At 33.6% G+C, this 27746-nt stretch overlaps 2 protein-coding genes across 6 annotated transcripts in view; one reads left to right on the forward strand and one right to left on the reverse strand.

Annotated features, from left to right (window-relative positions):
• LOC127879074 (uncharacterized) overlaps positions 1-27746 on the forward strand; it is a 192044-nt gene that overhangs the window by 78613 nt on the left and 85685 nt on the right. Inside the window, exons 4-11 of one of the 2 annotated variants that reach the window (XM_052425674.1) lie at positions 22524-22665; positions 23878-24030; positions 24318-24481; positions 24724-24888; positions 25027-25067; positions 25215-25334; positions 25672-25755; positions 26698-26841. In XM_052425674.1, the coding sequence (XP_052281634.1) occupies positions 22524-22665; positions 23878-24030; positions 24318-24481; positions 24724-24888; positions 25027-25067; positions 25215-25334; positions 25672-25755; positions 26698-26841 (1013 nt within the window). The remainder of the gene's footprint in view (positions 1-22523; positions 22666-23877; positions 24031-24317; positions 24482-24723; positions 24889-25026; positions 25068-25214; positions 25335-25671; positions 25756-26697; positions 26842-27746) is intronic. The other variant, XM_052425684.1, reaches the window with a different exon arrangement.
• LOC127879193 (uncharacterized) overlaps positions 1-27746 on the reverse strand; it is a 341912-nt gene that overhangs the window by 16474 nt on the left and 297692 nt on the right. The gene's annotated exons all lie outside the window — the stretch shown is intronic.

The raw sequence follows: 27746 nt of genomic DNA on the forward strand, positions 1-27746 counted from the left end.
AATAAATTCCCAAAACATACATTAATTACTTTTAAATTCAAATTTAAAGAAAATGCAGTATTTAAAATGACAGACAAAGGATTTTTTTTCATTGTGATATCAGATATGAAGGGTCATGTGATGTGTTTATACCAATGAAATCTGTTGATTTGACAGTTAAATGTTGTGACTGCAATTATGTTTTTATGAAAACTACACCAACAGAACTTTAAGATAATTAACTTTTCTAGAAACTTCAAACATTTTTGTTGGGTGGGGGGGGGGGGGGTATGTAGTTGCCACTTTGTCAGTTCTTCCATGCACAATTCTTGTCCTGGCTATTCCTAGGATTACATTCAACTTTTAACTGTAGTATTGTTATTATATTTTCAGGCTGATTCAAGTGAACCAAGCACTCACTCAAATGTGCAGCAGGTGTCAAATTTTAGACAGCAAAGGAATAATTTGTTTGGACGAAATACATTTACTTCAAAGAAGAAAATAAAGTCTAGCAAGAAATCGGGATGGACTGCACAGTTTTATTGTTTAAGCAGCACCACATGTGAAACTATTCCATCTTCATCGGAGAAAGAGATACACACACAGGCAGGACTCGGACTGAAAAAGATTCGCCTTGAAAACCATGATAACGAACATACGGTACATGAAAAATAATGTCAGAAAGCGTAAATGAGCAAAATGTGACTTTGGGATTTCCACAGTTGAAGGATTCTGGAGGGGTTGAACTATTGAGAACAGGACAAAATTGTAGATATCTAAAGATCATTGGTTGTAAATGGAACTCAAGTGAACTTAAGAGTTGCATTGGTTCCCAAGCCAGAATTTATATATTAGGCCTGTACAAAAATCATTATCAACAAAACCAATAAATGCTGTATCAATGGAAGAAGAATGCAAAAGTGAATGTGAGAGTTGTAAGAAGGAGTTTCCTATGAGAGATCTTCGACACCACCTATTATATTGTACAAACATAGCGTCAGATAAAAGTGTTGAGATTGCACCATCTACAGTAACAGGTGAACTGTCCATTAACAGAAATTTTATGTTAACTGAAGACTTGCCAGACTTGCCAGAAACTTATATTAGTGCAGACGACCTTCAGGAACTTAGTATGGGCATAATACTACCATCAAATCATGGCACAGATATAATTCAATCAATAATAGAAGAGGAGTTGACAACTAGCGATACAGACATTGCAATGATACAACCAATTGCACACTCATCCAACTTGTCTGTAAATGGAATTGTTGTGCATTGTATAGAAAATAATATTGCCAATCCAGTGGAAATCCTTAAATTGTGCCAGCAAAACCTGGTGAAAGGAAGACCTCTTGAGATTACAGATATTAATGAACCACTTTCAGGGGACACAAACTTCATAATTGTTGATAGGGTGAACATATTACAGACCTCTTTTGAGGAACTTTCTGACAAGACAACAGAAGAATTGGGGAAAACTTTAGAAGTCCAGTTCTATACAGAGGTAAGTTGTTTATGTTTTCATTTAACTGATTTCACGTTACAAGAACTTTGTACGAGACAACTTTGAAAAAAGATTGGCAAAATGACAATAAGCTCACAGAAAAAGTATTAAAGGGGCCTTTTCACAGATTTTGGCATTTTTTTTAACTTATTCATTAAATGCTTTATATTGATAAATGTAAACATTGGATCGTAAAAGCTCCAGTAAAAAATCAAGAAAAAAATTTAAAAAAGGAAAAGAACATTGCCCGGAGCAGGTTTCGAACCAGTGACCCCTGGAGTCCTGCCAGAGTCCTGAAGTAAAAACGCTTTAGCCTACTGAGCTATTCCGCCGAGTACACATTCGTGATGTATTTTATACCTTATATAAGCAATCTTCGTAGTTTCACAAAATTTAACGACAAAAACAGAACTCTCCAAATTATTCAATCGTTTCGCGTTGCAACGCTTTATAATTTTTAGGTTTTAAAATCGTCAAAAGATGCATATAATGGCTATATTAGAGCATGGTTAATGTTCAGTATTACTGTTTCCTCACAAATATCATAACTAAAACGAAAACTTACGAATCTGAAACAACTTTTTTCAACTTTGTCAATTTACCAAAGCGTGAAAAGATCCCTTTAAGACAAGAAAAATTGTGAGCAAAATTCTACTTTTGTCCTAATTTTTCAAGACATCTGCTGCAAACATGTCTTTAGGTAAAAGCTTAACACATTACTTGAAAAGTTCATTAAAATACTACATGGACAGTTATTAGAAGTCCACCTATAATGAGAATATTTGGGATTTTGAATCAGCCATCCCATATGAAACGGGTCCAAGTGAAAGCATCACTTAAGAAGATGGCAAAAATAAATTAAAACAAATGGCAGTTTAATTTTGAAATAGAGTTGAAACATCAATAAAAGAAAATGATAATAAATTGCTTGTCACATGAGCAATTTTGTTTGTCAATGTTTTATTGAGTCATCTGCTGCTGATAAAATAACCAGTCTAACTGCGTAGAGGTAAAATATTCCCTTTAAAATCAATGTTGTAGAAAACATGTCATTTTGACTTGAGTGCTTGAGTTTTGATACAAATCCTCTTTAATTCTTTTATGTATACCAGTTTTGTGAATGATTTTCAGTATGTATGAGTTGATTTTTTGGGCCAGTTTTATAGCCGTTATTGGGTCACATTCCCAATGGCAAAATGGAGAAAAATGATAATGTCTCACCCCAGGAATAACACTGATAACCATAAGCTGTAGTTGTGCATCAAGTAACAATTTATGAGATCAGTTTTGTCATTCAGGAGTTATGTACCCTTGATTTTAGCTTCCGGCATATATTGTTACACTTTGCAAAACTGGTGTTTCATTCTCATAGTTTATTTTTGTCCATAGCATAACTCTGGAAAGAATGCTGTATCCCATTGAATTTATAAATATGCAAATTTGGTTTTAGGCAGCAGAAGACTATGGTGGGCCTAGAAAGGAATTTTTCAGAATCATATTGAGAGCCATCAAGGAAAAGTATTTTGACAGTGGATTACGAGAACTCTTACAATATGATTATCGAATAGTTGGGATTGTATTTGGTAAGATTTTTATCTCAGTATGTATTTTAACCTCTTGTCAACAGTATTTCAGTTATATTACGGCAACAGTTCACTAATTCATGCTCTTGTGTATTCTACCACTACTATGGCTAGGTAAAAACGCCTTGCCCATAAACAGTCCACACTGGCAAACCACTGCCAGGGCTCTAGATAAGGGAAGTGAAGAGGTTTTTACAAAGCATTTGCATGCTTATTATTAATTAAATCCTATGTTTTTGGTGCTCATAAAATCCTATCTTCTAGACGATTCTAATGAGCACCAACAATGTAGGGTTTGCTTTAAAAAAAAGAGTTAGGGTTTGGAATGGCCCTTTAATCTAGAGCTCTACACTGTGAACGGGAATCAAATCCCCCTCTCAAGCTCAAATCTCTGATGCTAACCATTTAGCCACCATGGTCGTCCTTTTTGAAGTGAAAAAGTGTATATAATTATAAACTCCTGAATACTGTAAATACGCTGAAATCATACATTGAATCAACATTATTGAAAAAGAAGTTGTGAAAACATTTTTAGAAAAAAGGAGACATTTTTCCTGATTGAAACAACAGAAAATTCCACCTGAATCCAAGCATAGACCAGGTGAAATATGTTACTGAGACAGAGTTCGGCAAAGCATTGCACTTTAAAGAGATTTCGAATGATTGCGTCATGAAAAAAATGTAATATGAGAAATACAACTGTACATTATTGTAAAGGAATAAATGCTTGACTTTAAAAGAATCATCTGAGCCCAAGTATGGAAAAGTTGATTGAATACTGTACATTTGTAAAATGCCTAAAAAGGTTAATAATCAATTTCAAATACTAGTTTTCCATAACCATCTCCCTTATGCAGACGACCTTTCTTGAAGTCAACTTATTCGAAACCTTGTGACAATTTCACATTTTGTAACAATGTATTCATCTACCAGTATAGTTAAGTAGTTAATACAGAGAATTGCACAGCTTACAAGGGCTGGAGAGCGATATTAGCCCACTACAAGTAAAGGCATGCTTTATGTAGTTACCAATTTTTTGCAAGAACATGGTTTATTATAAATAAAGCAGTGAGAAATATTAATAAGCGAGTATGTTTTCAGATAATCAATGTTTTATCTTTGAATTCATAATAATCATGTTTAATTTCAGCTCTTACCATACTACAGAATGGGAAATTGCCAACATTCATGAATGCAACTGTTTTTGAGGAACTATGGAATTCAGCTTACCCATCTTCCTGTATTAAACAACTTAGAATAGGACTTGACACCCTTGGAATATTTGAGGTATTTATTGATGAAACCCAGGAGTATTTACAGTGGTTTTTATGCCCAAAGTTACATTTGGGGTATATAGTTTTTGCACATAATGTCGGGGTTTTATGATTTGGTCAAGGTCACCACAGCTAATATAGATTGAATTTTAACATTTTCTTCCGATCCCAACTCCTCCTACATTTCTCAATGGCTTTTGATGAATATTCCACTCAAAAAATTGTGTCCATGTGCCCTGGCGCATATTGTCAGGGTTTTATGATTTAAAAAAAGAAGTGCCTTTCGAAAAGGGATGGATAATTAATGTTAATAAGAAATTTAGTTATTCTAGAGTTATGTGCCCTTGATTATGCTTTCAGGCATACATGTGCTGCTGTGAAAAAACCTGTAAATTTTGGGCTAACCTTTCTACTTTTCAACTTTCAAGCATCTAAAAGGCAAAAAATGTGTTTTCTGAACATACAGTTTTGTCACAAATTGGTGAGAGCCCAGCTTTATATGTGCTTGTTATCCCAGCCGAAACGAAGTTTCCGAAGGGGATATAGTAATCATCTCTGTCTGTCCATCCCTCTGTCAGTCTGTCTGTCCGTCTGTCCTTCCGTCCCAAACTTTGTCCAGAGCATAACTCAAAAACTATAAGAGGTATCAACACCAAACTTCATGATAGGTAGAAAGATCCTGATGAGATAAACAGATAGCAAGTAGGAGAAGTGCTGTGAACATAAACTATAACTCTATTGGCCGTAGTTTTTGAATAATCTCCCATACAAGCAAACACATTTTGGTGGGGATGGCCTGTTAACATGGCTCTTGTTTCTTTTTACAGCTTCTGACCCGGCTGCCTTCATTACAGTTTCTCTTTCATGCAACTCCTGTAACTCTAACGTTGAAGAGGCTTATGATCATTTTGAAAGCTGTATTTAGTGAGAATGGGTCCAACAGACAAACCCTAGAAAAGGATGTGTATGCAATATTTGTGAAATATGTAAGGGAAGTGGCTAGTAAGTAATTGAAAATATATGACATACTTTTCAGTTCTAATGTGCATCAAGTGCTCTCCCCCAACTGTTTTATGTATGAAAAGTTAAAGAAAACAATAATTTAGCAAAAGGAGCAATTGCTCACCATTTATAATTAATCCTTTTTATGTACCCCACTATAGTAGTGGGGGACATATTGTTTTTGCCCTGTCTGTTGGTCTGTTTGTCTGTCTGTTTGCGCCAACTTTAACATTTTGCAATAACTTTTGCTATATTGAAGATAGCAACTTCATATTTGGCATGCATGTGTATCTCATGAAGCTGCACATTTTTAGTGGTAAAATGTCAAGGTCAAGGTCATCCTTCAAGGTCAGAGGTCAAATATATGTGGCCAAAATCGCTCATTTTATGAATACTTTTGCAATATTGAAGATAGCAACTTGATATTTGGCATGCATGTGTATCTCATAGAGCTGCACATTTTGAGTGGTGAAAGGTCAAGGTCAAGGTCATCCTTCAAGGTCAGAGGTCAATTATTTGTGGCCAAAATCGCTCATTTTATGAAAACTTTTGCAATATTGAAGATAGCAACTTGATATTTGGCATGCATTTGTATCTCATGGAGCTGCACATTTTGAGTGGTGAAAGGTCAAGGTCAAGGTCATCCTTCAAGGTCAGAGGTCAATTATTTGTGGCCAAAATCGCTCATTTTATGAATACTTTTGCAATATTGAAGATAGCAACTTGATATTTGGCATGCATGTGCATCTCATGGAGCTGCTCATTTTGAGTGGTGAAAGGTCAAGGTCAAGGTCATCCTTCAAGGTCAGAGGTCAAATATATGTGGCCCAAATCGCTTATTTTATGAATACTTTTGCAATATTAAAGATAGCAACTTGATATTTGGCATGCATGTGTATCTCATGGAGCTGCACATTTTGAGTGGTGAAAGGTCAAGGTCAAGGTCATCCTTCACAAGGTCAAGGTCATCCTACAATGTCAAACAGTCATATAGGGGGACATTGTGTTTCACAAACACATCTTGTTCTATGCAGTAATAATTGTATGTTATGGCGTGTCTGTCAGTCCATCCATCATTTAGCAATTACGTAGATGAGTACTTCTACTAATCTCAATGGATTTTAAAGTAACCTCACACAAATAATAACCATCATGTGTAGATGCTTTTGGGGGAACAAAATCACAGATCAGTTTAGTTATAATACAGTTGTGTGCCCTTCATTATGAAAGTTCATGCATATTAAGTATACATCTTTTGCTGATGAGTACTCATACAGTTTTCAATGAATTTTATCTGAACCTCACACAAATGATAAACATGATGACTTTCACAAATTGGTTTAGTAATTAGGAGCTATTGATTACGTAAGTACTTGCAATTGAGTACATGGCTTTCATGTGCTAATTATACCCGCCGGATAGAAATTTCTGAAAGGGATATACTTATAGTCTCCGTCCATCCGTTTGTCTGTCCTTCCATCCCAAAACTTTGTCCAGAGCTTAACTCAAAATCAATAAGAGGTATCAACACCAAACTTCATAGGTAGATAGATCTCAATAAGGAGAAGTGCAGTGTACAAGAACCATAACACCAATTTGAAAAAATTGGGAGTTATTGCTCTTAATTAGATCTTTATTAGCCATATCCCATAGAAGTCCGTTTAGAAGTGCAATACTTACAGCTGTTTGAAAATCTGAATTGCTGTATAAATTGTACCTTATGTTTAAAATTGAAGTAATTTAACATCACAAACTTTGTCGTATGGATAATTGACACTGTGAATTATAAATGCCCTGGGTTTTTGTAGTGATTCTTTCACTTTAAGTTGAATTATTCTGTCTGTTGCTATTGCTCTGTCTACTATGTGTAGTAGAAGTTTTCAAAATAAAATCATCTATTGCAAAAGGATGAAATAAAAACAGTACAGCAATTCAGGCCTAACTGTACAATTTGCACACACAAACACACACACACACAAAGACAAGCATAATTTCTAAAGTCGACATTGATGGCTTTCAGTAAGCAACTTTTGAAAACATTTTGCAGTTTCTCCAATTGTTTCAATGTTACTTTATTGAAGTAGTCACGATTTAATGTTCTGAAAGAGAATTTCTTACCAGATTTTTTGACCAGGTTTTCCGAAGGAAAATTTTGGTTATTTGATTGGTGAATGTCGGCAGGGGGCTTGATTTTTTTTTTAAACAGGACGCAACTCCTCCTTCATTTCTCTACGGATTTTGATGAAAATTTCACAATATGATTGTCACCATGTGCCAATCATGCATATATGGGGTTCTATGATTCGGTCAAGGTCACCACTGCTAAAAATAGATTGAATTTGAACATTTTCTTCCGTGCGCAACTTCTCCTTCATTTCTCAACGGATTTTAATGAGACTTTCAGAAAATGATTGTCATCATGTGCCCTAGCGTGTATTTTTTATATTTTTATATTATTTAACCAAGGTCACCACAGCTAAAAATAGATTGAAATTGAGTATTTTCTTCTAAGCACAACTGCTCCACCATTTCTTAACGAATTTTAGTGATCTTTCACTCAACTTATTGTCACCATGTGCCCTGGCACATATTGTCGGGATTTTGTGATTCTGTCAAGGTCACCATGGCTAAATACATTTTCATACTTTTCTTATAGAGCTGTTATATTCGGACCATTGTCTTTAATATTTAGAATGTATATACCCTTTATTAACCTCTACACTTTGATTTGAGTCAAAGATCACATTGTTCAAGGTCACTGTTGATGATCTTTTAATGTGTCCTTAGCAAAGGGAAGGAAACTAGCATCATACTTGTATTTATTACTTTTGGTTTTACACTTGCTATTACCTCCCTTTATTACTATTAATATGTTCTTTTAATTATCACATCTTTAAATACATCAAAACAAATACAGTTAACTAGTGATAAAGAACTGTAATGCCATGAAGTAGATAATAGAGAAGAAGAAATCATTATTAGAATGCATGTATAATTGTCCAGTATATAAATATAGCTATGGTACAAATTCCTCACTGAAATGCATGCTTTCATCAAAATGCTTAATGCTGCATAAAGAAGTATTTGACTAAAGCTTTGCAGAGAGAAATGAAAAGGAAAACCAGGTTTTGTGACAATTTTGTCCATTGTATAACCAATGTAAACACAGGGACCGACTCCTTAGTCACACCTGCTTACTAGAACAGGATCAATGGAAGTGTACATCAACCAAATACTGGTTCCCTACTTATTAAATAGTGATTTGATCTAAAAACCAACACACCCTTGATGTATTGACAGCCAACTTACAGAGCCATTTCAAGTAAATAAGACAGAAAAAATAATAAACAAATGTCATCTAGCTGTGGTAAAGCATCAGTCCAGACAAGCTTTATGTATCCAACATAGTATCACATGCATAGTTACAATATATTTTAAATTGTTTATTTGTTTATGGTGGTAGGAGAGGCTCTGTATCTCTAGGACATATCCTACAGTTTGCCACAGGGACTGATGAAGAACCTATGCTTGGCTTTTCCTATTCATCCGTCTATAGAATTTGTAGAAGTCCAAGCAAATTCCTTCTACATTCCAACAGCCAACACCTGCATAAATTGTATGAAGTTACCAAGACCATCTTTGGAAGTTAAGCTACCTGCTGATACAGAACTGTTTTCATTGTATGATTATGCATTTATGAATTCATTGTATGGTCTTATCTAATAAAAAACAAATTATTGACAAAGTGGAGTTGGCACAACAACATTTAATTAGCATACTGAAGTCTCTGTTATATCCAGGAATAGGAGAACAAAGTGCTCACTCAATTGCTCTGGTGAGCTATTGGCAAACAATTAGAAATAAAGAAATAATCTAATGTGCTTGGTTCTATTTATTCAGTTAGTTCATGGATTTTGAGTGAAACACTTATTCCCTCTGGGTCTGACTAGATCAATTGTGAATCAAATAGTCTAGTCTCACTTTGACAACAATTGACTTTCAATTATATGAGACACCTATAGTGATAGTTCTAGTTTATATGTTCAATTGTCTCCCATACAGACAATGACTCCACATGATTATTGAATATTGCTGCATGAGACACTGTTGATGATATTTCCAGAAAAGCATGTACACATTTTTGTACAAACTGAGATTTGTTTTAACAACTGTATAAGTAGACTTGAGTCTTCACTGTTAAATAATTGCAGTCATAAAACTTTCACAGAAAGACGTGGTTTTAATTAGTTCTTAGCAGTCATATGAACAAAAGTTATTGCATTTAGTTTTAACAAATGCAATTGATCACTGAAATACTTTCAGGGAAAACTAACTTTTTGCCATTACCACAGATAGCATGTGTTATGAGCAGGTTAATTTTTAACCAGGTTTTCCTAAGGAAAAATCTGGTTATTAGATTTTTGAATGTTTGAGATGGATGGGTGAGACCAATTTCTTCTGAGCGCAACTCCACGTTTATTTTTCATGATGAGAAAAATCTTCTCTTGTCTGAATGTTTTCTTGAATCATTTTAAAATACAGTTTTTCATAAAGATTCTAGCTTTTTGTATCTTTGAAATTCATGTTGTCTGCTGTATATTTTGTAAAATAGGGAAAGGGTTAAATTTCAATTAGTTCTTTCCCATGAGTTTAATCAAGATAAAATCTGTTGAATACAGTATATACAGCTTACCAATTTATGGATACAATGTCAGTTAACTTCCCTTGCCTAGGCCGATGCATCTCTCATTATTATTTTTCATTCTTTGTAGGGAGAATTTGTAGATGAATGTAGGTTACTCTATTGTAATAACCTTTTTTAGCCAAATAATTACAGATACTTGTATATGGCTTTTCTTTCGTCATGAGACTTGTGACGACTAAAATATTGATCGTTTGGGGGCTTGAGCTGATCTTAAAGTTTAACCCTTCCCATGTTTTACAAAATCTGCAGCAGGCAACTTGAAATTCAAGAAGCAAAATTGTTGTAATCTCTATGAAAAACAACTTTTGTTGAATAATTCATGTGTAAAACATTAAGACAAAAGGGGAATTTGCTTATCTGGAGCAAAATATCATTTTGTAACAATATTTTTCCAATGTTGTCTGCTACACATGTGTCAGAAGGTATTTGTATTATGGAAAGGGTTAAGTTAACGCATCATTCCTATTTTCTTTTAAATCTGCAGCTAATGGAAATCTGTTATTCAATGTTTTTCACATGGTACTATAAATGACTTAATTCATGACAAATTTATAACTATGATATATTTGTGAAACGAAATTGACCATTTAGTTTGATGTTACTAATTTAGAGGATAGATCTTCACCTCATAAATTCAACATGAACTTCGTTTGAAAACATTATGACCAAATGAGAAATTTCTTCTTTTGTCACAATGTTGTAAGACTCTCTATTTCATCAATTATATTATTAGAGATGGTTGCTATTTTATTCTCATAAAGATATCCTGCAGCAGTATTCTTGTATATGGAAAAGGAGGAAAGGGTTTAACTATTACGTTCTAAGGAATAGTAATCACCCTGAAAACAGAGGCCTCTTGTTCAAATGTATTTTGCAGACAGCTTTTGAAAAACTTTGTAGAACAATGTAAACAAACTTGTAGTTCTGTTTGATATATAAATTGTATATGGAAACATTTTGACAAAATGAGAAATTGACCATCATGAGCAATTTCTTCTTTTGTGGTCTGCTGGAAAACACCTTTTTGTAGGTTCACCCGAGCATAGCTCAGGGTGAGCTTTTGGGATACTTGAATGCCCGTCATCAACAATTAACTTTTGACCACACTAGAGGTCACAATTTTGGTTCAATCTTCATAAAACTTGGTCAGAATGATTGTCTTGATAAAATCTTGGCCGAGTTTGAAAGAAGATCACTAGTGGTCATAAACTAGGTCAATTAATAGGGAAACCTTATGATCACTCTAGAAGTCACAATTTTCATACAATCTTCATAAAACTTGGTCCGAATGATTGTCTTGACAAAATCTAGGATGAGTTTGAAAGTGGGTCACATGGGGTCAAAAACTAGGTCATTAGGGCAAATAATAGGAAAATCTTTTGACCACTCTAGAGGTCACATTTTTCACCCAATCTTTGCTGAAACATGGTCTGATTGTTAGCTTTGAAGAAATCTCGGACGACCTCAGGTCAAAAAGTAAGTCACTTGGTTAAATCTTAGAAAAACCTTGTGTGTGTTCTAGTTGTCCAATCAGAATTTTCCAAGTCAGGTGAGCGATCCAGGGCCATCATGACCCTCTTGTTTTCTTTAAGTGTAAATGAGTTAAAATGTAAATGTTTGAAATCAATAACTGAAGCAGAAATAAATCATTCAAATCTGTTAATTCTTATGGCGTTTATTTGTTTTATATAAAACCAACCTTCAATTATGATACGTCTATGGAATGGAAGAGCCTCTCGTGTATTCATAGGTTTGCATTTGCCCTGTTATATTTGAAAGAGTGAATTACCAAGAAACAAGATATATGATTGTCATTTTGTATTGATTATGTAAGACACATTAACACATTTAGTTTCTTCTTTCATCAAGATATGTCATACTCCAATATGGACACTTTTGTTGTTGCATAACTAGCCTGTACTCGTATAAACTGAAAGCAGTTATATACCCATTACATGAGGCTTTTTAACAATTAATACTTAAACATAACTAATGAAATATCTTACTACAAATACGTGATTTTAGTATAAGAAATATTGTAGGGAAAATTAAAGAAATTACTTATTCCCTTGCAACTATCTAGCTCAACCAAACGACTTTTGAATGTCTAAGGGTTAAAATGTGTTTCTATAAATAGCTAGTTTTCCGTCGTGCGTTTTATAGTAACACTTTTTAACCAATAGACATACAGACTCCTGTATTTCAATGGGTTATTGAACTCTTTTCGGAAAAGGATACCTGTTCCGATTTTACAATCAGTTCAAACATAGTCTAAATGATATCGAACTTTGGTTAAATTTGATTGACTTCAAGAATGGAGATAGCTTTTTCAAATAATTCTATTCCGTAGTTGGAACTTGACCAGTCTTTAGGGCATTCACGTGCAAGTGCACTACTACAAGTATCACTTATTTGTACTTCAGTCCTACCAAATATAGGCCGACTGATATCTGATACAATACCCATATCGTCGTTATCTGCAGAAACGGTATCTTGTGAAGGAACTGGACTATTGATCATACCAGAAGTCCAGAGTTTCAGTGGTGATGCTCCAACTGTTCGCAGTCTATGAGTGTTCCATGCATCTTTCCATATTTTAAGTTTCTCATTGATTTCTGCATGTACACATAATGATGGGCATATATGTGTAATGGGTTCATTATGTTTAGTTTACCTTCATCTTCAAGAAATGAAAACAGTTCCGAATAAAATCCTAATGAGCCTTCGTATACATCCCTCCACGTGCGCTCTACACGCTGATTGTGAACACTTTTTCCTGTTATCATACTACCATTGCCCCTATTTTCGAGCATGAAGTCTGCTATTTTAACGTTTTCCATTCCTGTATCAGTTCTCACTCGCAGTGGTATTCCAGACTCGGCGACACCTTGTGTGAATACTTGAAGTAATGTATCTGCTCTATTATTGTCTAATGCACGGATAAACATAATCATTCTACTGAAACCATCAACTCCCGCGGAGATTATAAAATACCAACGTATTAGTTTGTGGTTAGTGTCCACATGTCAAATATGATTTGGCCCTTGTACGTGATATACACGTCTGTGAAGACGCCGCAGTGTTCTATTCTTTATCCCAGCTTCATCATGTGTATGTAAAATATCTCGAAGACGATATTTTGGTATCTGAAATGGTAAGCAGTAAAATGTCAGACAATTTCAGAAGCCTGACTTAGTGGAAATCGGGTTGGGCTTTGATAGCTTAGACCTCTTACTTACCACTCCAGACACGACAAATAGTTTTCTCAATCTTTAATGAACCAATTGAATAGAGAAATGAAGAATAATATAGACATATACTTATTATCGGTGTTTTAATTGTTTATCAGTCTATGATGGATGGAAAGGTATGGTATATACGCGGTAACTGAACCCGGAGTAATTCAATTATACGTACTTGGTTGACTAAACGCTTGTAAACACAAAGGTTGTAACTTAATCACCCAATTAGAAAATTTGTATAGTGTAACGGTTCGGCTTGTACAGTCCGCACAAACTTATTTAGGACGCCATTCCACAAGCGAATCCGTGACGGCACATTCCGCATTTATAACATTTGCTGTGTTTGTGATCATGATATAGCGTTGCGTCGTTTGAGAGAAAGAGTTAAGCTCCTTTTACGAGCAGAAGCATATTATAAATTTAATTCGAAATCGAGTGGCCTTTGACACTAGCTTACGGTAGACTTATTCAATCAGCGAAGATCCTGACCTCACAAAACGACAAGTTTGGGTATTTTGATCAAATGTGTAGAACGGCTGTCCTGTTTGTTTGGTATTTTTCCGGATATCGGGTTCAATTCCCGGTGGTGGTAATTATTGAAATAACTAGACCCCTCTTCGCTTTGAGATAGAATCCCGACTTGTCCAGATGCTTGACCGAGCCCTTATGGAGTCAATACAAGTAGTTGGGTTCTCCCTCCATTTCTACTGAGCGGAGCATCGCAAAATAAATTAAATACAGTCGACAGATGTAAACAAACAAACAAATAATGTAATCATCGAACATAGGTCATGAATGATCTATATGTGACATATACCCATAGTCGAATACAAGTTTGAGACACATGGATTATTATTTATTTTAATGTATTGTCATTTTGATATTTATATATTTAAGAAAAAGTTCTGAAAACGGAGTCGTGATAAATGATACATACATGTACATGTTTTTGTCGAAGTATTTCTTTAACCATCTTTTCGCCGCATCTGGGAAATTCTTTTGAGACTTCATTCACAATATTAGGAGCCTTTCATCACTAATTTCTGTAAACTTTAGTTTTTTCAATTCATACATCCTCATTCTTCTGTATACAGTGCTCTCGGAAACTGACAGCAGTTCCGCTATTTCTTTCACCTCGAAATCAGATTCTATTAGACCTTCTAATGTCTGTTTCGAAATCTGAAATGTAGATCTCGATGGTCCTCCATTTGATCCAATATCACGACGAACCTGGCTATTCCCGAAGTGAATACAAGCTGTCCTTATATTCATGATCTCAGCTCTGTTATTTAATCCCAAACAAGCCATATCATACAGTGACATGTCACAAATAATGTCTGGGGAAATCTTTTCCTCGCTAAATATGTTCACGTATTTTTGCAAGCCAAGTTTATTTAAGATGCTTTCCATAGTTTAAAAATGCACACACGTTAAAAAGTAGTCCGATTTATTCCGAATGAAAATAACAACTTGTCACGGCAACCCCACAACATTATGGTTTAATAGCAGTGTAAAATACTAAACATGTATTTTAAATATACATAATATTAGAGTAGCCCAACAACACAGGTTTGAAGCGAATTTGCTGCTCCAACTCAATAACAGTATTTGATTACCGAACGTAAGGCCAACATTAACATAACAGAATGAGTTTATGACGAAATAATATAGTTTTCAACTGAACAATATATTCTCTTTACTTAACATCATTTTACCATAACTGATAAACACATTTTTAAACAAGACATGTTTATATTTTGACATAGCAAGTGAGTGTACCTCCTTAACATAATGTAATACTAACTAAACACGATGTTTAAGGTAACTTAACAACATAACTTTCGAGCGAATACATTGCTTCTGTGACCCAATAACTGCACAGTGTTAACCTTACGTAATGTCAAAGTAAACATAACAAGTCAACGTACTAACTGAGCAACATATTGGTTTAACCCAACACCATGTGCTTATAACCGACCAAAATAATGTTTAACTGGACAATATAATTGTTTGACCCAACAACATTTTTGATCAACTAAACATGATGTAGTTTGATTCAGCAACATTTTTAATCAACTAAACATGATGTATTACGAACTAAACATAATAATCACTACACCCAACAACACAAGAATGAAGCAAACAGCATACCAGCGTTGAAAATAAGACAGCTGTGGCGTTCATAAATACTGTAATAAAGATCATATCCTGGAACTAAGTAGCATTCATACACACTCTTTATCGATAATTTATCTATGTAGATCTAGGAAAGTGGTTAAGGCTTACGTAAAAACAAATCATACACGTCATTTGACTAACTGATAAACACTTTATATTCCTTAAAGGTCTTTAAAATTTTGATCAAGGAGACACTAGTTCGCACTTACGACCCTCGGCAGTGGCTATCGCTGTGCAAAGAAACAAATAAATGGTATACTTAAAGGTACTTCAAGAAAGATAACACACCAAAGTACCAAAACAAAACACTCCATAGTCCTTGTATATTAGACTACTCCCTTAGTGAGTAGGTGGCAGTTGAGTTGTGCTTATATCACATTAGCTTCATAATTTGGGTTATCTCTAGCCATTCTCAGTTAATGTAATCAACGCATGCGTGCTAATATATATAATGACCGGTTAACGCATAAACGCCATTTAGCTACTTTAACTGGTCTGATAAGAATTGTACGGATTTTGTAAACTAAATTATTTAATAATAAACTTTCAATGGTGGGCTGCACACGTTTTATGTACGTATAAATAATGAAGTAATCAAATACATTTGATTGAAAATTCACAGGGACGTTAAAATTATGTTGATAATTCAAACGTGATGAAACAGACAATCGGACTTTGAAAAACCGATCAAACCGGAAGAGTTCTTCACTTGCAAATAAATCACGACTGGTCAAGAATGAAGTATGGGCTAATGATTAATGTACTTTTTGGATTTTTTATTTTTAATTTATTTTTGGAATTGAAAGCCATTCATGGAAAATTTCTCGGTGGTACGATCTCTTGGATGGTACTTCAGAACAAGGTACTGATCAATTTATATTATTTAAGTTCAAATGATAATATTGAATAATCTCGTTATTTTGTATTATATCGTAACAGAAACTTTTTAATATGTATCCACAACTATTAAGAAATGTTGAATATGTAACTTATTATTATTATTTAACTTTCAGTTGTTTGTACAATTATCTTGATTTCTCTATACGATTTGATATGCGCTGAGGTATATCACATTTTTGTACTACTATAATTATATATGCTCAATCAAAAGTTATGTATAGTGTATGTTCACGTGATGATAATAATATAACTAATGATAATAAACTAATACTAATAATAATATAACAATAATATATTCGGCATTATTCCCTATAGCATTCATACAATTCTAGAGGCTTAGTCTGGAGAAACTTATAAAACAAATATTTGTTAACAGTAGTTCGTGTGGTCTTAAGTGATACTTGTTGTCTTAAAATCCGGCCGTTTCAAAATCATATCTCTTGACTAAGTTTTTTATATTTCGTTCTAACGAATGCTACAGTACATCACTCCTAAAGCATCAGCTGTTATTAGATACAGTCAGTGTACATATTGTAAACATGGTAACCAAGCAACACACGTTTTAAATACACCGATGCGTTTGTGTGTGTTTTGATCCCTATAAGCTCATTTTTAATCATAATGTTTTATACAGTAAGCACATTATTTGAACAAAATATATATATATATATATATATATCTGGCCAGCGGCTTATACATTTTCTTTGCTTGATGTCGACCCCAGCTATACACTTTTTAATGTTTGGTATCGTGTTTTATATTAATGAATTGTTCCTTAATATTTCTTATGTAGAGTTAACGTCAAAATGACTTTTTTATTTTCCTATTCTTATATATTGTTGTGGTTTAAATGAGCGAGCTGTTCAAGGTAAGTTCCAACGTAGTGTTACTTTTTTACAGAAGCATGACCATTCCTTCCAAACGGTTATTACAGGTGTTCTTTTTGCCGAGTGACATGTGGATCAACATTCCCGGACAATGAACATTTGAATCCAATATTTTTGTTTACCCATTGTCTATTTCCTTTTGAGAATAATTTACATTCGGTTTGTGTTTTTTCAGCATATTATATTAGGTTCACGTATGAAGGTAAACTTTGTTTTAAGATTAATCAAAACGATAGGCAAACTGCAGATCTCGACAACAGCGCACTCCCTTTTATTAATTTATTTATTTATTTCAAAATTGGTGTAGGGACTACATCAAATTTTAGCCGGGTATTTATAGTAAAATGTAAGTTCTGGAAAAAGAATCTTTATACAGATAAATCTATTTTTAAGGAGCCTTCACAAAGTTCAAAATATTGATTTGGGAAATCGTTTAAGTATTACTCCATTAGATGTAATCTCTTAATTTTTATTTTCGAATCAAGCTAAATAGTACATTTGCTAAATGAATGCTTAGAAACAGTGTGCTATACTAACAGTTTTTTTGCATAGCAACTGAATTTCTGTTATAAGTGTTTTGGCACATTTTAACATATTTTTAAAGATTTCAAACAAGATTTTCAACGACAAGACGACTTCACAATAAAACATATTTCTCTCTTTTCCATAGACAAACCATTAAGCAGGCATATATTTCATTGTATTCAATTTATTTTGGTTGATGTTGTCATTCATAGTTAATGAATAAATCAAAGTCAACATCAGAGCGGTAAGAAATTATCGTTTAACCTTTTGAATCCGTTGATTGCTTCAATGCATGTTATTGTGGAAAAACCAACATGTTCAAAGGCTCTGTGTTTCCTCGGCAGCATAATGCTTGTTACATTATGTTATAATGATGCACTTTTTTGCTTAAAGCACTGGTCCACTATGGCGATAAAATAAACCTACTGAAAATTGAATTCACGCATTTATAAAGTTATACATAATATAACCGACAACGCATATTTTTTTTATTTTTCTCGGTGGTTATACCCTTATATTAAATTGCAAATAACGAATGTACATGCATTTTAAAATCAATACTTTTGATTTTAGAGAATTACTGAATTTTGTTCATGTAAATATTTTAAATATTCACATATGCAAGTGATATCTATAACATCGACATCCAGTTATCGGAATATACTTAATGTATCCTCAGACTGAAATGTGTTTTTAATTTAAAAAAATGTAAACAACAATAAGGATCCAAATGCAAATCTGGTTAATCGAACCCTTTGTGCACTTAGCTTGTTTGATTTACGGGCTTCATAATATAGTGGATGATAAGTTAATATCTGGATCGACAGAGAAAATTTGTGTGTGCATAACATAACAGAACGGAAGGTTCAAATATCTGTTATCCAGTTAAACGTGCTACATCCATGTTTGCTAGCATATACTTGTATGCACGGCTCAATGTTTTTAATGTTTAATATGGGCCGGTTTTCAATTAAGAAGATTGCTTTTTATCACATGCCATACTCTGTTTCCCATGTAATATAACCATTACGAATATTTTTATCTTAAACATGTGTAATATACTTTTTAAGCGTTTTCATTGGCTTAGTTTTCGTTCGATTGACCAATCGCATTTTGTTATTTTGCTGAAATGACGTTTCAACGTCAATGACGTCACGAAATGTAAACAACATTTGGGATTTATCATTATGTTTGCGTAAATATTATGTTAATTTACTCATCTAAAAGCATGTGATAACAAAGATCTGACACTTGTTGTCATTTCATACCATATTTTATTAAACTCGTCCACGAAATTCGTTAATAAGCTCGCCAAAGGCTCGCTTACTAACAAAGTTCCTGAACTTTATTGGTGTATTATTTTATAAGTTATAAGGGTTGCATTTGTAAACAAATTTTCCACTTTGAAAAAAAAACTATTGACTTTCCGTTTGGTATGTATAAATATACAAACGTTCAGCAGTTTTCTTAATTCACCGTTAAGATGGAAAGATAATCATTACATGTGTTATATAAAAAAATACTCTGTGTTATAAGCATATGTAGGACCACCTCAATGCAATCAAATACTGTCACTATCAAACACCGTTTCCATGTTTTCAAATAGCATAATTAATCCTTTTTATGAATTATATGTATTCTTATATAAAATGTACTTAGCATGTCACTTAATACACTCGAGAGACGCTTATGTTCGTAATTGATGAGGTTACATTGACGAACGGGTATCTATAATAAGGAAACTTATCTGTCTGGCCATGTAAGCTGTTGTTTGAGAACCTGTTTATTTGATGGAGCTTAAAGTGTTATATACGATCTTGATAAATATTTGTTAATTTATATAAAATGTGTGAAAAATTATTATACATATATTTTAATAAAAACTAAAATAAAAGTTAAGAAGGACATGTGTCGAAAAATGCTAAATAAGCCAGATATTTAATTCTGAAATCGAAAAAGGCTGTACAGCCGAATTCGCAAGCATGTATATCATGCATGTACGATGTGAATCTAAATTTAGTTTAACGGTTCATTTGAAATTCCTGCAGCGATATCAATTCATACGACACACGAACACTTACTAAAAAGACGAATGCATCGGTTATTGTAAGAACATATGTACGAATTATCTTCGTCACAATCGGCTCGGGGCGCTAATTTGTATTTGCTGCATTTTATGAAATTCGTCTTAAATGTATCATTTTTCGTGCATATTGTGTGTTATTATAACATATTTGTATCAATATAGTACAATTCAACACATATAAAAGTCGTATAATCTCGCTCTAAATGCTTTGTCAACATGCATGGCACATTCTTTACGATTTTTCTGACACTTTGAAGTATGAGTCAATACAAATATAATGTCTATAGTGGTATTGTATTGTAATGCATGAAATGGTAATCGTTTATATATGCGTACCTTATTATCTTTAAATAATGCTACTACCATTCTATATTTTCGCATACACATTTCAAACTAAAATATATGGACACATTAACATTTTTGACGTTTGAAAGTACATTTTGAATAAAACACATGTCTCTTGTTTCTTTTATTTTTCAAGCGCTTGATTTAAAAGTATTGCAAAGAGGTACTATATTATCTTTTTTCTAAGGCCTTGTAACATGCAGGATTTCAGGATGACGCAATTTTTATTATTGAATTGTGTATGCATTGATCAATCATATTAAGCTTCGTCTGACATACCGCCTGGCATGGGAAAAAGGGACAGGACCTTGTGGCCCCGGATGTAACATCTCTGGCGTAGGAAATGAAGTATCAAACTTCAGTACGGAGATTGCGTCACTAAAGTGGGTGGACGGAAATGGAGCCATTCTACATGACGTAAGCTACGTTTTGACGTCAGTCAGTCGATCAGATATAAATGGTTGGGAACAAGGGGAGGCACTTTTTAAAGCATGGACTTCCATCCACTCCTCTGTTTGTAAGGTAAGATGTGCCCGAAGTTAATTTAATGTAACACTGAACATAATAAGTACAATTACCAAAAATCCATAATACACGATGTGGAACAAAGTGCAACACATGGATATCATTCCCTTAACCGAAGGTTTACCTTTACACACTATTTTTAGTTTGTAATTGCACTTAATATTTTCATACAAATAAAGACACACTGGCATTTGAATAAATGTGATAAATTAAGTGATCTATGCGTCTAAATTTATGTCAACAAAATATTCATGACACACATATAAAACAAAACAAATATACCTATTTTCACACGTCAGTGCAGACATTATAACCGCAAAATTGAATACATTGGAGATGTCACTTGTAGATAAATTAACAAAAGGTTATCAAAGTTCGTACAAATGCAAATAAATGAATATGTAATAGGGATGTCAAGATGTGTCTTAAACCATAAGATGATCACCTCATTTGTTATTAAGCGCAATGTAAATATCAAGAACCTCTGTTACTCATAATAGTGGAGGATTTGAAGTCGTGAAATTACTTGGCTTTACAATTCTTCACTGACTTTATGAACCACATCCGCGTGTTAAATGTGGGATATTATTTTATGTCATTAAACAATAATCTGTTTACGCATCTCCGGCACAAAGAATCACTATATATGTTTCAAAATAATAATCTACATTTGTGTGCTATTTGAAGCAACATATTATAGTGTAAAACATATACAGAGCAAAATGATGATATCATTACCTTACAAGGCAAAAGAACAACACGAGTGCACGCTTTAGATCATTGCATGACATTCCACAATTGCAAGACGTTGTTTTAAGATTTGATTATATTAACGGAGATAATTGTAGAGAACAAAAACACAACGCATTTGGCAAGGAAATAAACGAACAATCTAAAACAAATATACTTTGCGAGCACGCAGAGTTAAATATTTATTATATTACCAGGAAGTTTGCCTTTATTGACGTAATATTTTGTATGTGTCTTATGCAGATATTTTTATGCTTTTTACCTTAACGATTTCCTATGGTTTTATTCTAGGTTGAAACACATTCCATGGATTATGTCGTCAAGCACATTAGCCAATGACAATGGTATGCTGGAGACGGTTATAATAACTGACTTAAGAAGTGACAAGGGCACAAGTAACCAGGGTCCGTATTCTTCTCTGCCGTCCTTTCTTGGGTATAAACTATTTGCTAACAAATCATTTTATATTTATTGGAGAAGAGGTTATTATTATGAATTATAATCCTATATTTTTTACTTCAATTATGTATTGTTTAACTGATTAAGAGATATTATCTAAATGAATATTTTTCTCACATACATTTACATGACATGCACATACATTTATGCAAGAACATATTTAACTGCCGTTTAATATTTCAGTTTCCACTATTGTACCGAGAAAAATTGATACACAATAGCACACTAACTTAACTTCTATGATAATATGAGAACAGAATGCCAATTACCGGTAAACGTGCCCGAACAAAGCCGAGTAACAAAGAAAAATTCAAGCATGTCATCATTTATAAAAGAGTTTCATTTTTCTATTGGCAAATCATAAAGCTTAATTCAATTCTACACGAAAATGTGTTGTTACTCAGTGATAAATGCAAATAAATATAGAAGAACAACATTTATCAAAGAATATTGTACAATTAACCAATTAACTTCGTGTGTACATTCATGAATGCCTTACTGCCATTGTTGTTGCTCCTGACTACACTAGTTATTACGCTCAATCATAAACTTTTTTAATGGATTGCATCATCCTAGAATCGCGCACAACTGCACGAGCGTGATCGAAATCCCTGCCGAGGACCCGGATGGAGACAAGGTGAGGTGTCGGTGGGCGGAGCCAAGCGAGTGCGGGGGAGGATGCACAAACCTGCCAATCAACTCCGTCTGGCTTGATCCGGTTCGTGGCCGTTATAGGGACATCGTGCAATTTTAGTTCTTTTGTCGAGGTGACATCAAAATAATGTATAGAACAAAACGTTACAAGAAATACATAGAGGCAACAATGCATAGTTCCTAATTAATAATCAAGTGTTTTTTACTCCCACAAATAAAACATTGGTTTACAAATTGTGTCCATAAAATATTGTATTGTTCATTTCCATGAGTAGTGATGTCTGGTCTTAACATAACAAATACACACTCACACACGTCCGACGTCGTCAGATTATTTGGTCGGTTTAGGTTCATTACGAATGTTTGAACACATGCCCTGGTATAAACACACTTACAGATGTATGCGATCAGACCGCTTACAAGAAGAACGTCAGTTCATGAAATTGGAACCTTAATTATGTCAATTGTTTCAAGCAAGATTATACGATTTTGTCAAATATTTATGAATTTATGTAAAATGTATAAAAACCTTATTATACATATATTTTAATATAAATTAAAATAAAGTTAAAAAGAACATGTGGCGAAGGAAGATGCGAAATAAGCCAGATATTTAATTCTGAAATCAAAAATGTCTGTAAAGTCGAATTCGCCATCATGTATATCATACATGTACGATGTGAATCTAAATTTTGTTTAAGTGCAGATTCGTTCATACGACACAAAGACACAATTTTGTTTTCCGGATCATTTTAATTTTCTGCAACGATATCTCTTCATAAGACACACGTACACTAACTCCGATCCTAATAAAAAGACGAATGCTTCGGTTATTGTAGGAAAATATGTACGAAATATCTTCGTCGCAATCGACTCTGGGCGCTAATTTGTCTTTGCTGCATTTTATGAAATTCGTCTTCAATGAATATTTTTTCTTGCCTATTTTGTGTTATTGTAACATATTTTTATCAATATTGTACAATTTGACCCAAATAAAAATCGTATAATCTCGCTTTAAATGTGGTAATATATTAGGGTTGATCCATTTGGTTTCTATTGAAATCTTTCAATGACTTTATCAGCCTGATCAAACAGAATGTTTTTCTTTAGGTGAATATGCAATTTTATATCTCTGAAATTTATATTTACCATTTGTTTAATCATAAGGGTGTATTTTGATCAATATATTGTCTTACGAACGCGATACCTATACTGATTGTACCGTATATTCCCCATAGCGAATTAACGCGAATGAAAATTTAAAATGCATTAACAGGGCACATGCAAAGTGACCGTTAATACAGAACGATATGATGTTAATGGCACCTACCGACTCGCAGTAATGCTTGAGGATTACGTACCATACAAGGTGAACGTCGGGTCTAAACAGCATAGCGCGGGAACTGCGTTTAGCAAAACGCCTTGGCAGGTAGAGCCTCCGAGTTGTTATATTTATGTCATATTTATGGTGTTGAAGCGATCGACGAAAACACTTTGGACACAACAGTACATGTATTATCCAAATGTGCAGATGAAGAATGCATTTGTCTGTCCCAAAAGAAGAGATATTTTTTTACAGAAATATATTTGCATAAATTTATTTTGATTTCCATATTATACTAATCTTTGCGATCAATTATGTAACGATGAATTGTGCTCTCGTGAATAATATTGATTCATTATGACTGAAAGCATTTTATTTGAAAATTTTGCAAGATGACCCTACGAATAATACGAGTTGCCTGTGACAATACACTAAGGCCAGAGTTTGTATCCCCAACGGTGAAAGATAATGTTCGAGTCGTCTATACAAAAGACATGTATAACGACAGAATACCTGTGCATATTCCGTACTATCTGACAAAACTAAAGATCAATGGGTGAGTGACAATTATTTACGTAGCTTTCGAAATACAACATTGTTTAACTTGATATATTTAAATTGATACACTACTGATAACAACCATGCAGTTTTGTAATATATACATGTAAACTTATGCAATAAAAAATCTATGCAAGCATATGTTGTAAGCAAAGATGCTTACATGTTTGCTTCTTATATTGTAAGCACATTATAATTAAGATAATATCAATAATCAGTATTTATTAACATTGCTTTCAGAAGCTTGGATTTTATGATCAGTGGTCCGAGTTTAATGAAATATGTCTATGAAAGCGACGACTTGAATAGAACAGATGTAATGAGGTTAAGTGTAGTCTGGACACCAAAACCTCCTGACCAGAAAGCAGACTTTCAGTTTTGTGTGTGGGGCGTTGATTCTATTGGGTAATTGCTTATGCTATCAGTTTATTCATTAAAATGTTGTTTCATATTTGTATCCTTTATAGCAGTTTTATGAATATTCTGTTACATTACAATTACATGTTATTTAAATAAGTGTATTGCCTACTTGATTTCCTTCAGACTAACGTCAAAACCAAAGTGTGTTCTAGACATAGTTTTTGGTAAGTACAAAGACAATACCACTTTTCGTTGCATTAGCAATTAAGACAATCTGGATAACATCAGCTATAAAATCAAAAACACACAATACTCAGCTTGTTCATCATGACCCGTGTATATTAATCTATATTATAGCTGTTCTATTTTAGATAACGATAATTGTAGTCAAGTGAAATGTGAAAATAATGGAACCTGTCGGAATATATTCGACAATCCACTAGAAAGTTGTGTGTGTGACACTGGATATGTAGGCAAAAACTGCACTCAAGGTAGGGGCATGGTGTTTTTTTTATGATAGATCATGTTAAAGAATATGTTAACTTTGACATTGTTTCCTTTATACAGACACGTTATTGTCAAACATATGTGCATATCCGAAACAAATAAAATGTTTTATTGTAGGTATTTTAACTTAAATCGTAAACAGTGATAACGAGAAATCACGCCAATCATTATTTTGTATTGTGATAATTGAACATATTATAAAATGTCGTATTGCCAAAAAATGAGCAAATGCGCACAAACTGTCTTCATATCGATATCATTGTTCCAATCTGGGTTCTTTCAAATTATCTTAATAATAAATTTTGAACCAAATAATTTCAGCAATACAGTGCCAAGATGCTCCGTGTTTGAACAATGGAACTTGCTTTCCTTCGAATGGATCCTTCATTTGCGCATGTGACAGAGGTAAATACATCTTGATGACATAAGAGCGCTTTTTTTTTAAACTTTTGTGTAATAACAACGTTAGAATGCTTTGCCACTTGTATTTTTCCAACCTATATATAGAGAATAACAGGTTAATTAGTGTCTGATCTTTTTGTAATATATCAAGCAAGGCTTAGAATAATATAACGGCGTTGCTTGCCGAGCCGTTATTTTTTTCGTGCCGAGCCTGATACATTACAAAAAGATCAGGCAGTGACCTGTTTTTTCTCTTAATCATACCTCTACGCCCCAAATTTCAAAGAAATAATGAAAAAAATCACTAAAAACTGCAGTTTTAGCGGGAAAGAATATGACTTTTGTCATTTGACGTGTTAATAATGACGTCATGAGCACGCGCGCTTAATATTTGGAAAATATGGTGTGTTTTTCTGTTTGTATTGTATTTTGTGTTTAAAATATATTACATTTTGGTATCAAATTGTTGTTGTTTTTTTGTGTTGAATCTGCTGTTATTTAACTAAAAATGATTACTTTTATAGTTGATTCAGGGTAATATTCCCATCCTTCACACATGACTGATATAAGAACTTCCTGTTGACCATGATATAAACAAATATATCAGGCAATGTTATATCAGGCAGATATCAATGCGGTGGTATGATAAATAAGTATATTTCTTTTCTGTCGGTGTGATATGGTGTTTTGCAATCGATGTCAATCGAGAAAATACATATGTTTAATAGCGCTGCGCATTTTGTAAACCAACACAATTATCGATATAAGGATATCCGTCAATAATAAATCACTACTAAGCATAACATAATGATATTTAATTATGCATTTTACCATACCAAACACAGTGTATCTTCGGTTACAAAATAGTAATGATTAGAAGATACACATGAATGGTATTCTCCAGTATATCTGAAGTATAAGTATTTGCTTTTTTTCTTATCCTAGAGTACACAGGCGTTCACTGTGAGAATCGTATCACTGCCTGCACCTCCGCACCGTGCCAGAATGGGGGCACGTGCCTGGATCAACCAGGCTCATTTCACTGTATCTGTCCAGTAAATTTTACCGGTCATCTTTGTGAAATAAGCTGTAAGTAGAAATGTGCCTGTACATATGTACTAAAATTCGTTACGGATCAGAAGTGTTGATATTTTCTATAACAGACATTCTGAATTTATTTTCATACTTCGTTTTAATAAACCTGTCATTTACTTTCACGTTAAAACATGAGTTTACATAAAAACATAACGCATAAAGCACAGTCGAATATTACAATAACACTTCATATCATACGGGTAACTCATCGGCGCATACGCAAAAAACTTTATTATAATTATATTATAATCATTTAACTGGATATATGTTTAGCTTATATTCATATGTACGTGTTTCTATGTTGAAGAGCAAATAAAACAAACACTATTTTTACCCAAAAACCAGTTACGACAACGACAAAGTCTACAATAGTGTCTTCAACAAATGTTTCATCATCAACCGTCTTACCTGAGGATTCTTTTGATCAGGTATGACCAATTTTCCAAGTTTGAGTTTAGCATACTTCTAAAAAGGACTCAATGTTGGGCATATTAACCCATGTTTTAATAAGGTTATTTTAAAGCGCTCGTATGTCGGTTTATTCATGTTTGTAGAAGTCGATAAATTTGACCGTCATAATTATAGAGCTACTCAATATATAATAGTATGTGCCTAGATATATGTGCTACGTTTTCTTCTACCTCCTGCCTAATAAAAAGCGCATTTGAAAATTCCACTTTAAGATATGATTTTTCTGTATTTCTTCTGTATTTTTATATTTGCATCATTATTGTTCAAGCATACTCCGCTTTTCTGGGGAATAATAGCCGTGCTGTGTGCCTTGGCGGTTGTGGCTCTGATTGTTGCTATCGTCATTGTGAAGAAGATCGTGCAAGTGAAGCCTCAAGACACCTCTGCATCCGCATCCACTCCAGTTACGCATGTTTCAAATGTTGGAC

The sequence above is a fragment of the Dreissena polymorpha genome, chromosome 1 (genome assembly GCF_020536995.1).
Source record: "Dreissena polymorpha isolate Duluth1 chromosome 1, UMN_Dpol_1.0, whole genome shotgun sequence".
NCBI classification, from domain to species: domain Eukaryota; kingdom Metazoa; phylum Mollusca; class Bivalvia; order Myida; family Dreissenidae; genus Dreissena; species Dreissena polymorpha.